The sequence below is a fragment of the Centruroides vittatus genome, unplaced genomic scaffold (genome assembly GCF_030686945.1).
Source record: "Centruroides vittatus isolate TY-2023 unplaced genomic scaffold, ASM3068694v2 scaffold_450, whole genome shotgun sequence".
Classification (NCBI taxonomy): Eukaryota; Metazoa; Arthropoda; class Arachnida; order Scorpiones; family Buthidae; genus Centruroides; species Centruroides vittatus.
Window position 1 is genome coordinate 3587748 of NW_027122709.1, and position 15889 is coordinate 3603636.

At 31.5% G+C, this 15889-nt stretch overlaps 1 protein-coding gene across 1 annotated transcript in view; it reads left to right on the top strand.

Moving 5' to 3' along the window:
* The window catches only part of Npl4 (nuclear protein localization 4), a 71202-nt gene that overhangs the window by 22169 nt on the left and 33144 nt on the right, over window positions 1–15889 (top strand). Inside the window, exons 4-6 of the mRNA XM_067287360.1 lie at window positions 3159–3362; window positions 5830–5878; window positions 12207–12295. Of these exons, the coding sequence (XP_067143461.1) occupies window positions 3159–3362; window positions 5830–5878; window positions 12207–12295 (342 nt within the window). The remainder of the gene's footprint in view (window positions 1–3158; window positions 3363–5829; window positions 5879–12206; window positions 12296–15889) is intronic.

Genomic DNA, 15889 nt, shown 5'->3' on the forward strand with positions numbered 1-15889 from the left:
CTCATATTATAATATGCATTGTGATTTAATTCACGTCTAGATTTTATTTCTTTGAAAGCATAGAATGGTAAAATCAAATATTAAGAAAGTTGTATTATTAAAATATATTTGAGGAATATTTAAAAAAGTTGAAAGAAAAACAAAAGAATAAGTAGATAATACATTCAAAGTTTTAAGGATGCGGTTTTATTCCATCAATATTTTGGAGTTATAAGACAGATAAGTAATCAGAATAACCTGTATAAGATTTTTCTTTGAATTATTTGTACCACTTTTTTCATTTCAAAATGGAATGTGGATATTTTATAATGTCCATTCTCACCAATGTTTTTCTCAAAATATATGGTGCAGCATAATCATATTATTGTCACTGTCTAGATTCGTTTTCAAATTTACAAGTAAACTTTGAAAATCTTTGAATTCTATAATACGACAAAATCATATTATATTGATTTTTTTATTCTAATATTAATACTTTTCTATTTTTCAATATACAGTCGAGTCTGCATAAGTCGACACCCCAAGGGGAAGTGGAAATGTGTCGAGTTATCTGATGTGTCGACTAAAGCAAAGGCGGAAAAAAAACCACAAAACTACAATTAATAAAATACAGTAGTGCGTTATACAGTAGTATAGGCTTACAATACATTGTGTCCTCCATTTACAATTACTCTGCAGATGAAAAACTGAAAAATTTGTTTAGTGTTGTTTGTTTCGAGCACTTAACTGTCTCGACTTTCTTTTTCAACGATCACGAACGCTTTGAAAATATCATCTTCGCAATTGTCAATTGTTGGCAAGTAACGTCTAAGGATTCTTAATGCTTCTAGCAGTGAGAAAATGCAAAATTGGATTCTGGTGTGATGTTGATGTAGATTGTATATTTTCTTTTTGTTTATCTGTTATTATTTTATACATAAAAGTGTGTAAAATGTTAAGGCATTTTTATTAACATGTATATATATTATTAACAATAATAATATATTATTATATTATTAAATAAATCAACTCCCCCTCCTGAAAGAAAATGAGTTTGCACCACACGTGCGGAGTGAATTTATTTTTTCAGGAGGGGTGACGACTTATCAGAGTGTGGGACGGCAAAAGTATGTCGACTTATCCAGTGGTGACAAGTTAAACGGTGTCGAGTAAACTGGAGTTTTTTAACATTAATGCCTATGTAAGTCGGCCGGGACCACAGAAAAGTGATTACTTAACCGATGGTGTCGAGTTATCCGGGTGCCGTCTTATGCGGACTCGACTGTATATTTATATATATGTTACAGTCAAAACCCGTTTTCAGTTAGAATGCATTTTAACTAGTTGAAACTAGTTTATACTGGATATCTTTGTTAAAACTTGTTTTGTCTAGTTAAAACTAGTTTTAACTCAAATTCATTTTTGACTAGCAGTAAATTCTAGTTTTAACTAGACAAAACGGGTTTAGCATTAAATTAACTAGACAAAACGGGTTTTAACAAAGACATCCAGTATAAACTAGTTTCAACTAACTAAAAACTGGTTTTGACTGCAACATATAGAGTGATTCGGGGTAAGATGGTAAGCGGGGGAAGATGCCTACTTTTTGGTATTTTCAAACGGTGATGTCAGATATTGTCACGTGTTTGTATGATGAATCGTTGGGCCAATATCGAGTGCGGAAAGCTTTAGTTGACTACTGTTACCTCATTTTCAACATCCAAGAAGAATAAAAGCAAGATAAGAACAAAGTTTTTGTTGCGAAATGTTTCTAGAATCATTTTAAAACTAAAAGTTAAAATAGAATTTATTAAAAATTGTGAAAAACAATTAATGTGTGATGTAGTTAAAGTTCTAAAGTTTCCATTGTCAGCTACCGCCGATCTCGATCGGACATGCAAGAACACGTGACTCCACTAGGCATCTTACCCCAACAAATAGAAAAGATGCCACTTTTTTTTTGGGGGGTAACATGCCTATTTTTTGTTAATTGAATTCCAATATGCCTATTTTTAATAAATTTTTGTTTTCTCGTTTTATTACACGATATGCATACAAATTATATAAGGACTCCTCAAAAAGGTTTTTGGACTGAAAAAAGCTTTCAGCTAGCTATAGAGCATGTTAGAATGGGTGGAAACTTAACAATACTTATACTGCGCTGTTATACTTACTACGAAGTACTTTCTACTACATATGCAATAAATTAAATTTCATTAAGATATTCAAAAAGTAATTTTATGCAATTATATTTGTTATCTTACCCTAATGGCATTTGGCATCTCACCCGGATACTTAGGGTGAGATGCCTAAAATGCCAGACAGTAAAAAAGTCGTCATTGCAAACACAATATATAATTATTTTTCATATACTCCAAAGTTTTATTTGAGAAACAAACTCGGAAATATGATATTTTCGTTACAGGCCTCCAAAACCCAAATTATCGCTATAATTTCCTTCATAAGCAAAATGTTAGGCATCTTCCCCCGAATCACTACACAACTTTATTTATTTCCCTCAAACATATTTATGTAGCTAAAATTAGTTTTAACTAATATTAAAAGTTAAAACTAGTTTTATGTAAAATCAAAACATGTACAGCAGTAAATTAACTAGACAAAACCCGTTTTGTCTAGTTAAAACTAGAATTTACTGCTAGTCAAAAATGAATTTGAGTTAAAACTAATTTTAACTAGACAAAACGGGTTTTAACAAATATGTCTAGTATAAACTAGTTTCACTAGTTAAAATGCGTTCTAACTGAAAACGGGTTTTGACTGTAACATATATATTGTTAAAAGACTTTTTAACTAGAAGTTCAAAAAGCATTTATGGTTGAAAAACATCTGACTTCTTAATTCTTAAGATTTTTTTTTGTTATAATAAATGATTTACAAGATGCTAATTTAAATAGTTTAGTATTTTTCCATTAGCCAACACCATATTTGTTGTAATCTGAATATTTATTTGCAATATATAATAATACATATTTTTGTCAGGAAAAGTTTTAGTACATATATTTCATTAAGGATGATTCAAATTACCATTCTATATTTTATACTTTTATTGTTCCGTACTAAATTTTCTTGGTTAATGCATTTATTTTTAGACTTCTTATGTATATTTGCAAAACCATAAAAATAATATACAATAATGATTTTGTTTCTATTTTTAATAGGCATGGTGATATGTTATATTTAGTGCCTAAAGAAACACAAAGACAAGATTTTGTTGCTTCAACTTCACAACTTATGGAAAGTGAAACTACACAGGGGCACATTACTTCAGTTAATTTTTCTAATCCTGCATTTCAAGAAGATGAAGTAGACACATTGTTATTTAAACAAGATGGTTACATACATAGAGAAAGAGATGAAAAGCTGTATGTTTTATTCTTAAATAATTTATATTTTATTAAATAGTTAAAAATAAATCTTTGTATCTTATATGTTTTATCTATTTTGATGCTTCTTTGGAAAATTCTTTATTTGAATGCTTTTCAACCTGGTAGTTAACAAAATTATTACTAGAAATAGAATTACAGTATTAGTAAAAAATTGAAATAAAAATTTACTGTCAGGTGAAAAAGATATGATCATCAGAATAGTTACAAAAAGCAGCAGTGTTTTTATAATTCAAATTAAATTCAAGTAAAATTTATCTTTTTTTACTTGTAATTTGTTGCAACATTTCCCATGACTAAGCAATAAGCTTTTATATGTCACAGAAATGATGTTATTGTGAACAATTTTCTTAAATAAGCCACATGAATTTCAATCAGGCAATAATACTATACTATAGTATTACTGCCTGATTGATAATTATATGACTATATAGATATATATTTCTCTCTCTCTGTTCTATGGGCTCTAAGGGGATTTTTTCCAGGCCCATCATGGGTTCAGCCAGGCTCACACTGGGTAGCTGGGTTGTGAAGGATGGATTCTGACATATCCTGGACAGACTGCTCATGGAAAATTCTTGATACTCAATCTCAAGTCTCCAGAGTAGCAGGCTGATTATCTTTACAGCTATTTGGCTGGCCTGTACAGATATATAATGATTATTTTAATCAATCCTTACTGTGACATATTATTAATCTATTATATTATGATTTGATTTTGTGTAACACTATCACTGATTATAACTTATAACGTTTTTATTTCTTATAATTTGAGTAATTTTCCTAAATATATCATTTTTCATCTATTGGGTAATTTTATTTCTATAAATTTTTATGGTCAGTTTTGTTAAATAACCAATTCAAAAGCATTCTAATAGTTTCATGCAAAATTATCAAGTAGGTGAATTATAATTATTGACTCTGTAGTTTTGCTGAAATTAGATTTTGAATCTATGTTAATTCAGTATATAAAAATTTAAAATTTTGAACATTTTTATATAGTTTCAGTTGCCATCTTAATATGATTTGAGTTAATAAAGCAAACAAAACTGTTAAGAACTGAATTAAATGATACATCAACAGCTATTAGTCAAATATTAAGTATAATAAACTTATCCTTTGTTAATATTCTGAATGTTTTTTGTTAACATTAACTATTTGTATGGTTGGGTTGTGTTGATAAGCTGTACATTTATTGTTGTTACTAGAAATGGACCTGAAGATGGAGTGAAGGTTTATGGCATATGTGAACAGAGAAGGAAAAGACATGTTTACATTTTGACATATTTTGGTTGGCATTTGCAAAATTTTGAATGAGGTAAAGGATGTTATGCCACCAGAGACCATTTTATAGTGCTGGAGACTGATGATTTTATTTAGTTTGGTATTCCAATGTGTGAACTTAAGAGCAGTGAGTATAGGTATGCTTGATTAGCATGTAGAAGGCCAATAATCAAGTGTATAGGCTTTGAGTGAAATTGTTGTTGTTAGACCTGTCTTAAAGTTACTTCAAAAAGTAAGAAAAGAAAATAACATTTTACAAGTTTGAATGAATTTGGATATCTTTCAAACATCAATTTGTATTTCTTTGCACTGGAAAACACAACAGCAACAACAACAGGATAAATTTACAATGATTCTTTAAAGATGCTCTTATTTATGGTCTCATTACTCCTCTTAGATGAATTATCTTTGGAAGGAAAAAATTTGTATGCTTGCTTAAAAATTTAATTGCTATTTTTTCAGTAAATCAGTATACAAATTATTCAAAACTAGATCATATTGGTCAAAGTATGGAATAATCATCACAAAATAACAATTACATCTGTTATGGGTTTTTGTATTTGAACAAAACATTATATAAAATAGCATCATACATTACACGAAACAAATGTATTATGTAATATTTCTTGTCATTACGATATCTAGTGAAAATTCTGGTTTAGATAATTAGATATCATTTATTAGATAACAAGTACACTTGTGGTTTGGATTGGCTGTAGTATATTGCATTTGTTTTGTCTTAAAGATTTTCTCAATTTCGATTATTGTTTGAATATTCAATTCTGATTACTACTTAATGGTTTCTAAAAAAATATACAGTTGAATACTTTCATGGGATAACTTTTCTTCTAAAAGTTGAAAATCACTTAGTATAATAATCAATGAAAATCAATTGTGTAATTGCATATTTAAAAAAAGTAATGCTTAAGATAATGTCAAGTAAGAAGGTAATGTTTACCCCTTATGTTTTTGTATTAGGAATTTGATTCATGAATTCAATTTTATATTTAATTTTCCATTATTTAATTAGTACTCAAGACATGGGAAATGATATGTTACAGTTCATATTAAATTTTTATTATTTACAAAGTTTATTATTATAAATTGTTATGTGAATACTTAAAAAATACTTAGAAATTTATTTTCATCTTAATTTTAATAGATGCAGCCATGGTCATAATGCAAAATGCATGAATTGTTTACCAATAGAGGTAAAATTTTAATTTATAATAATAATATAAAAATATTAAATTTTATAACAGTACTTTTAATATACCTATATAGTTTTTAAATTTAATAAAGTACTGGATGATCTGAACTTTTTGTATAAAAGAAAGAAATCAGGAATATTTATCATTGAGTATATATAGAGAGAGACCAAATCTAATGAGAACCATGTTGAAATCGTTAATAAACATAAATCTTTAAACCAGAAAGTTTCAAATATAACATAAATACACACATTAACAAAAGACTAGACACCCAGACAGAATTGTCCATTACTACAAAATTTGGCATACAGCTGTATTCCAGACAGGAATATAAATGATCACAGTTGTCTGTTTGCATGCCAGATAGTGCCACCAGAATATCTTAATATCACTACCTCCAATATTCTATAAAAAGGCTTGCAGAAGTTCACTATATTTATAATTGTCATTTAATTTGTTACTTAGAGGTCTTTGAAAACTAATCATACCTGTACAATGCAGACAAAAACATTATGCACAGCTGATGGAGTTTGAGAAAGGCTGTGTCATTGAGCTGACTGAGGGTAGCAGGGTGATCATTGGCTTTGTTTACAGTGTTGTGACAGAGAAGCAGAAACTGCTATGAACTGGCAGCATATCATCTTTAGCAATGAATTCAATTCTGTTTGGGAATGGATAACTGCAGTGTTAGTGTGGAGCAGTGATTCCCAAACTTTTTTGATCCACCGCCCCTTTGTTCCATAACGTTATACCCAACACCCCTAACCCATTTTCTCTTGTGTGAGAAAGGATTGGAAATATTCTTATGAAAACTTTTCTATGAATCTCACACTTTGTGCCTTTACCGTACATTGTTCTCAACATCTGGAAACCATTAAACGCAATGTTTCCTCTTATCAGTTTAACAGAGGAAAGGGAACGACTGCAGTGACCCCAACTTTTGCCTTTGGTCACCATTCAGTACCCTGCCTCCAGTGCCCCCCCCTAGATTTACTCACCTCCCACAAGGTGGTGATAATACCCCCTTGTGGGAGGTGAAACACTGGTGAAACACTGAAACATTTTGAGAAACACTGGTGTGGAGGATTACTGGCCAGTGCTTCAATCCTACCTTTACTGTTGAGATGCACACTGCATCCAGTGTTGGCATGCTGGTCTTAGGGAGTCATCTTGTATCACAGTATCACCCGTAGTAGTGATACAAGGAACTTTGATGGCACAGTGGTACATTAAGGAAATCCTGTGGCTTAATGCTGTTTTTTCAAATTGTTAACATGTTCCAGCAAGATAATGTTTAGCTGCACACAGCTAGAGTTTTATGGAAATATGTCTATTATATTTTCATACTTCTTTAGTATGGTCATCATGCATTTACAAGAATAGATGGGTGCCAGCTTTGTCTGTCTATGATTGTGAGGTATCTGGAGTGGCAGTTGCAATGTGTGTAGAAAAAGCTGTTGCAGGATGGCATACAATATCTGTATACTTGCATTCCCAACTATATCATTGTATGTATTCAAGCAAGAGAAGATCTTACAAGTTTTACTGTTGTTCCAGTGGAAATTGACTTTTTGCTATGATATTGTAATCACTTATTACCATGGTCATTAAGTTTGCACTAATAAAGTTCAATTCAATTCCAATGCCATTTTCTTGGTGTTTAACTATTTTTGTCAATGAGTGTGTTATTAATGTAAATTATTTAATATAAATTAGTTGAATTAATATATGTACAGCCAGATGTGTTTTTAGTATCAATGATGATTTAGTAGTTTTGCCAATTGTTACAACTACCATACTGCTTTGTATATTTCAATGCATCCCTGCCTGTAAAGTTTGACAAAATTTTTGAATGTAATGTATGGAAGGTACAATAATGAATTAAAGATAGAAAAAGTTAATTTTTAAGTTGATTTAATTAGAAATAAGAAAATTTTTTTTCTCAATTTTAATGCACCAATGTGTCTAATGTGCATGTGATTTTTGTGCTATCAAAACTCAAAAAATATAAGGCATGCCCTATACCATCAAGCATACAGTGCTGCAGAAAGTTAAAGTATTCAAACAGCCATAAACATGTTTACAGTGTTTTATGATGTTTCATATTTCCAAATATATTCATTAATGATGCAATCATTAGGTACACAGGATCTGTTAACTAACACAAAAAACAGTCAAAATTGCTATACAATCAACATTTTAACTACAAGATTTCAAAATCATGGTACATCAGCATAAAATTTTACAGATACAGAGTATTACACTATGTACAGTACAAGTCAGTGTATGTTGTCTTCCCTGTACCTCATCTTCATCAGCATCATTGCACTATCAACTTCAGAGCAGTATAATTCTACTGTCAAATTGCCATTATCGTCAGAGCCACTACTATCAGAATCTGTTGCATTCTGTGACTTGTCATTGTCACCATTTCACAGCATGTCATCCTTGCCATGTAGGGCAGGGATGGGCAACCCACGGCTTGCATTAATATTTTTTGCGGCCCACGTCGCATAAAATAGGAATAAATATATCAATTTCCCAGCTTAAGGAAGTATGCATCAAAAGTTCAAACATTATTTTCTACATCTTTGTATGTGAATAGTTTTTCTGCAATGTATTTAGTAAAAATTAAAACAAGAAACCAGCTAACAGACACATCAAAATTAATTTATAACTAGCAGTGACTAATATTTAACCAAATATATTATGTTTACATCAGTTCCAGAAGCTAAATTAAGTATACCTATGCTAATTTATAATTATATATGAATAAATAATCATGATTTACTGGCATTTTTTTTCCCTCTTTTCTCTTCTATGTAGCCCATGTCAGTTCAAAAGTTTTGAAATGTGGTCCTTACATAGAAAAAGGTTGCCCATCCCTGATCTAGGGTGTTAGAAATGCAGTACTTTTTGAATAAATGGTTAATTAGCAAACCTGGAATGGTTTTCCAAGCCATAGAAATCAAATGTGCAACATATAGTTTTACATGCTGTATCTTTCTAGTTGCTGTAAATTTATGGTTTTTGTTGGGAAGCTACTTGTCATATTGTTCCTGAACTTATTCTTGAGTGGTCTGTTAATGCCAGCTTCCAAGGATTGGAGAACAGATTGTCCTATAGGAATGACAGGAAGTTCAGTTTTAGCCTGAGGATTTTGTTTATTTTTTTGGACTGAATCAAAGTGTTCTTTTATTCGCTGTCATAACATTCTATACATAGAGCCTACATAGTAAAAAGTATGTTCTGCTTTGGTGAGTTTTACCATGTATACACCTGCCTTATAATTTCTTTCACTTTATCTAAGCAGAGACATTGCATAATCAGGTGGACAGTTGTCTAACATTCTGAGTGATGTTATTAGTATAAGAAGTTAGGAGTGAAACCATAACTTTGCCAGTTATTACACATGTATTATTATTATTATTTAGTTAAATGCCTTGCTTCCTTCCCTTCCAGTTTTTGTTCTTTCTGGTTCTCATAATTTGTTAAAGATTTTCTAATAAGGCCTATAATTTCCTAAAGGCCTTTATTAAAGACCTTTAGTAGGAAAGCCATGCCTTAGTGCAGTTTGGACAATGTAAGAAAATTCCTGTTTTTATGTTTTAACAGCCTTTTATGTGTTGCAGCCCTTTGTATAAGAGCTCAAAAGGCATCTAATTTATGGGGAATAGTGTTGTATGAGCATCAGTGTTTGTATATGTTGCAGGTAGTGGGTTTTCTGTACATATAATACAAAAACACCAAGAAACCAGTAAAAAACAAAAATATTTTATAGTATGAACATTTTATTTCATCTACAGCAAACATTGTCTATACACTGGGTTTTGTATACACTTTTGTATGATACTTCTCTCCAATTTATATGTTGAGGTCTAGAAATTTGACTTAATCTTGGCTGATCTGGTCTATCTCAACATGATTACCCAATGGGTTATTGTTGATGCCCTGTATAAATGTATGGACAGATTTTTATTCTTCAATATAATAGCAAGGTTGAGGCTGAAGTTTTCAACATGAAAACATGTACATTGGATGTTCAGCGTCGCCTTCCTGTAAGACTAGAAGTTTGATAATGGTGTTTGGAATGTCGAGCACGATTCCATTGACGTTCCAAATGCCATTGTCAAACTTCTAGTCTTACAGGAGGGCAACGCTGAACATCCAACGTACACGTTTTTGTGTTGAAAACTTTGGCCTCAACCTCACTAATGAGCATATCTATCATCTACTTATTGACAGAAGTTTTATGCTTTGTTTATATTTGTTAATAATTGAGTTCTCTACTACTCATGACTCAACAATTTTGGCAATCTTGCATGATACAGGGAATCTCATTGGTTCACTAATTGCCTGCTTACAGTAGGTATTTTCCCAAAGTACAAATTTGATTATTTTAAACCAAGATAATCTGCTAAGTACTTGTACATATCTATACCTACTTTCATTTCTCTACAAATTAAATCTCTTGTCAAAGCAATTCCTGCTTCTATCTTAATAGAAGGAAATAAAGTTGCATAGTCTAGAACTGTAAGGACATCACATCGTTCCCATGTGAGCTCTTTTAGCTTTGTAATGAACATTTATATTGCTTATTGAGTAATTGGATTTAAAATTTAATTTATTAACAAGTTAACGTAAGACATTTTCTATTGTTACTGTAGTTGGGGCCAAGATATTTTTATAACTGGAGATCAATCAACTTTATGTATTTTGATTTTGTCTAATAGATGCTACTGCATTTTGAGGGTTGGAAATTTCAAAAGCTCTCAGAGGGCCATCTTTTTTGGCTAGTGATTTCACTTATTAATAAGTTAGATGGGATTCCTGGTTTAGTTTAGTTGATTTAGTTTTTTCAAGGTATTCTTTTATTTTTTTATACTATATATTCTTCAAACTATATTCAGATTAGAACATGAAAATAAAGATGTTCAGATTTTTAAAAAATTTGATTAATTGCACTTTGTAATGAACTGTACATTCTATTTTGGCAAATTGAAACTGAAGATGTTCTTAAAAAATTAAAACATTTCTGAATAAAAACCAATTTAAAATTATCATCATCATCAGTCTGGTCTAACATGAAACCTCTTTTTGCCTAAGTGTGAAGTACTGCTGGAAATTAAGTTTTTTCTCAAAATCCACTGGCAGTTTCTGACAGATGGTTGTGTAGTGTCATAAGGAAAAGCCCCTTTGTATGATGACACTCATTACTCAACCACAACTGGCTTTAAACGTTTGACACATTATGTTTAGAGCAAGTGTAGCTTAATTGACCTTCCTCCTAATTAGGTCACAGGCAGATCATTCTTACTCCTTTTTCATGAACTCTAGTACTTGTTCATCACCCTCCAGATGTCTTCCTTTTTGAGATACACTGAATTTATTTTGTAATGCTTTGCATGCAAAAATAGCCTGTTTATGTTATGTTTGCAATTGGACATTGCTCTCTGCCACATCAGAGTTTATACAACCTCTCTGATTTGCAGCATAGTGGATAGTTCTCCACTTAACTTTATAGGAAACCCATCTGCTGGACATTGTTCACTTGGTTTGCTGTAGCTCAAAAGACCACCAAAATCATTGCAAAACCAAGCAGTAGTAGTGGGAGGAATGTGTATCATGTCTTGGCTGAAGATGTAATACATGCAAATCTGCTGAGTAAAGTGAGGAGCAAATGACAAATGAGTCTTTTAAATTGAATATTAATTAATTTCATGTTCATTGAATCTTAAAAATTTTTATTTCATAACTATTGTAAATGATTTTTAAATAAATAATTACTATAAGATGAAATAAATTGCATCTTACAGCCATTGATGTGATTAAAGCAATATGGGTGAATGCAATTTATTAGCTTTTTCCATTAATTGAAATAATAAAGTAAAATTAAATTAAATGCTCTCAAGTAAGATAATGCTTATTGATACATAATAATTAGTTATAAAAAACAAGGTAAAAAATAACATATAAACTGAATACTTTAAATGAAAAATAACAAAATAGAATAATTTGTTAATGATTAAAACACTAAAATGCTACAAAATCATTTGAAATCTATTTTCATAGTAAAATGTATGACAGTTTAATTTTTTTCTAGTAAAATTTTTCAGGAAATTAATTATCATTAATATACATTATAAATGGATAATAAGTTACTCTGTATATTATTAAAAATAAGCTAGAGTTTGATTAATATAAATTTATTGAATGTTTTTATTGTTGTTTGTCAAAGATTTTTTTGCAAATGAATTTAATTATATGTAAATATTTTTATATTTGTAATTAATAGTAGTAAATTTATTATTATTATTTTTTATTTTAGCCTTACAATGAGGATTATATGAAGGAACATAATATCAGACATATGTCATTTCATGCTTACCTTCAAAAATTGATAGGTGGTGCAAACAAGTATGTTATTCAAATTTAATATTTAATTTTAAAATTATGTAAGTTATTTTGTAAATTCATATAGCAACAATAATAAAGATTATAGTTTACATTAGTTTCAAAAATGTAAATAACAAAACTGCCAAAATTTTATTTATTTGATCAAAAAATTTTCCCTAAAACAAAAAATAGTTTGTTGTATTAATGAATTTTTATGTATCAGCAAATTCGTTTTGCTGTTATAAACTTTCAGTTATTAATACTATTTGATAATTAAATTAGACTATTAATAAATAATTCAATACTGTTTTTTCTTGAATTTGATTGAACTAATGAGTCATGAATTAACACCTAATTTATTCAATGCAACCTTGAACTTTTTAAAGAGGAAGAATCAATAGGTTGTCTTTTCAATGAACATACTTTTAAATATTTTCTTCATTGCCAAGTACATTTTTAAAATTTATTTGATATTTATAGGCCTATAAACAATTCTCATAGATAGTTAAAGTATATTGTGAGATCCCGGGGAGGTAAGAGGAAGTCGTACCTCCCTTTCCGGCGACTCACTTGTCAAGGATGGCGATTTCGTTTTCGTTACACGTCTCGCGAGTGGAGGAGGAGGAAGGATGGGGTCGACGATAAGGCGAAGCCGACAGTCAAGAAAGACACCATTTTTATAACAAAACAAGATTTATTAAAAGCAAAACGAACAAAACTACACGTCTACCCTCATATACAAAAAGGGGGTCCGGAGAGAGAGAGTTTACAAATATATATTCATACCTCTTAACAATTCCGTATGAGACGGAGTCCGGTAAATGGAGTTGTAGATGGTCGTAGACGGGCACTTAACACTTTAGAATTCTTTTGAACTTTAGATAACTTTAGGATCAGTCGATGGCGCACGTCGTACTCCAGAGACGATCGGAGAGCCCCTTAGGGGGGGAAGGAAGCGTCTTTTATAGGTTTTTGATGAGAAAACCAGTCACGTGATCGATAACTGATCGCTATTAGGACCATAGGTGTTCCCGGGATTTAAATAAACGACTAGTTTGGACGCTAACTGTAAACTATCGTGCAAGTTGATCTACCTACTCTGAGGGAATAACGGCTTGTGGACAGTTAGGGGACGATCGTTGCCAGTCAAGGGTCAACAATTTCCCGGGTATGGAATGTTGTTGATTAAGTCGTTTATACTGGAGTGAAATAATTCAGAAATTTTAGGTTCTTAACTTCCAGATTTCACAATATTTTACAAGAGTATTTTTAAAAGACTTAAAGATTATTGGGCTGCAATTTGAAAAAATTGTAGACCTGTAAATTCCCACTGTTATTTCTTTGGCTGTCTGTCCATCCTTAATCTTGAGAATGCAATTAGATAGATGAAAGTCGAGATGAGATATGGAAAGCTTAGGGGCAAGATGTCCTAATTAACTATATACGAACTTCTGGTCTATGCCGGAAGTCACATTATTTCAATTCAAAAATTTTTCCCTGAAAGGAATTAATGACTGGCATGACTCTGTTGCTAACAAATAAAGTATGATGTACAGGAGTGAGACACTTAATTTGAGATCAAGAACATATAATTTAATTTAAATAAATTAAGAATATGATTAAAAATTACAGCCTGGCATTGTGATGATGTCACAGTAAACAGTTGCTTGTATATATTTTATATGCATCTTGCAATCATATTTACTTATTCCATTATTGTGTTTTTATACATGTAATAATTTATGTTAGTTACTCATGATATTTTCTTCTAAGTCAGTTGATGCAATGTCAAAATATAAACATAATTGTAAAAAAAAATTTTCTTTTATTTTTCTTCCTGTCAGTTCTTTAAATATTCTGTATAATTTGTTTTGATTAGGAATCCTTGTCTAATTGATTTATTAGTCTGTATATTTTTTACTTAAATAACAGAATAAACTCTTATAATATTCCAGCTGCATGTCCATGGAATGTACAAAAATTTGAAATTTGATGATAAAAATTAACAAAAATAAAAGTTAATAAGTTTTAAACATAAAATGAAAAATGAAACACTCATTATACATTATTCTGTACTTTTATAATTTAAGCCAATTATGTAATGTGATCCATAATTTGGGAATGGCAAGGGTGGTGCCGCTGCAAGGTAGGAAGGAGGAGATGTAAAATTTTTCCTGTAGGAATAATGTTCATCTATATTAGTGTGAGATAAGCAGAGGGTCAGGGGGGAAAACCTCGTTGACCACTTATGCTGCACGGGTTGGTAAAACCCAACTTCGTTGTCGTTGGATGGCTAGGAGGGCAAAAAGTGAGTGGGGAGGTGCGTCAGTAAGTCGACAGGCGTCCTTACTTTGACAGGAGACAGGTTTTACAAATAACAATAAAGGTTTATTAACTAACAAAAGCGAACATACACTAAAGATACACATAAATTAAAGATACACAGATAACTACTGCTAAAATGCGGATAAAATATCCCTATCGCTAATTGCGATCTAACCAATAAATTAGTCACGTGCCTAACCTCGAGTGGGAGAGAGTTTACAAAGTCGATATACCTTAATATGTGGTCCGATGATCGTTTGTGACGACCTCCTGGACTATGGAAGCTGGAATCAGTCTTATGTCCGGGACTGGAGACACTGGATTCAGACCTTCCTGGACGATCGCCCTCTTTCCAGAGTCGATCGGGTTTTTATACGATCGTTGTTGGCACTGAGCCCTTCTATTATTCAATGTTCGATGACTAATTTGCTGACTCGCGATGACTTGGACTTTTGTTTTCTCTTTCTGATCGGATCGGATGTGTAATCAACATTCGATCGATTTCCTATCGAACTTGCGGGTCATGAACCCTCTTTTAACTCTCGAATTTACGCCCTCAAAACCTGCGGGCTCATATCACTCTCAGTTTTCTTTAAAATTATACGTCCCTTTGGACAGTATAATTTTAACATTTGGCTTTATACTCTCTCCAGACCGGCAGGGGTATTCTATTCTTACGACTAGAATACAAAAGAATTCCCAATGACATTATTAAAATTTGGATTGACAACATTTCGCGTGACGATCTCAACAACTCAACGCGTAACATCTAAATCCGTAATTTTTCCAATAGCACGTCTCTGAGTTTCCTTGAAACGTTCCTTGATCTACTGTCACAGTTCTTAGCGACGGAGGTGTCTGTTGTGGGTTGATGGTTGCTATGTCAATCCCTCAGATGTCATACGTCAATCACTTGGACGTTGACCTTGTCCTAACGTTGGTGGTAACTCGCTATGGCTGGTTTCTGCTGATTTGCCCAGGGTTGGATACTGTACTTGCAGTGTTGACTTGCCTTGTGTAGATTCACTTCCACATGAGTTTCCAGTCACAGAATAATCACACAATAATAAAGAACTAAGTTACAAGATTGGTTATAATGACTCTCTCTTACAAATAGAAAGTTGATAATATCCTGAAGCTTAGCCTATGCTAGAGCATGCGCTTTCCTAATTTCGTTGTCCAAATTTTGGATTTGCGACAAGTTCCGAAGGAATGGTGCTTAACTTGCGGCATAAACTTGGTCGAAATTCTTTCTCTGGAGAAGTTTCCGGTTCCAATTTGGTATTGTTG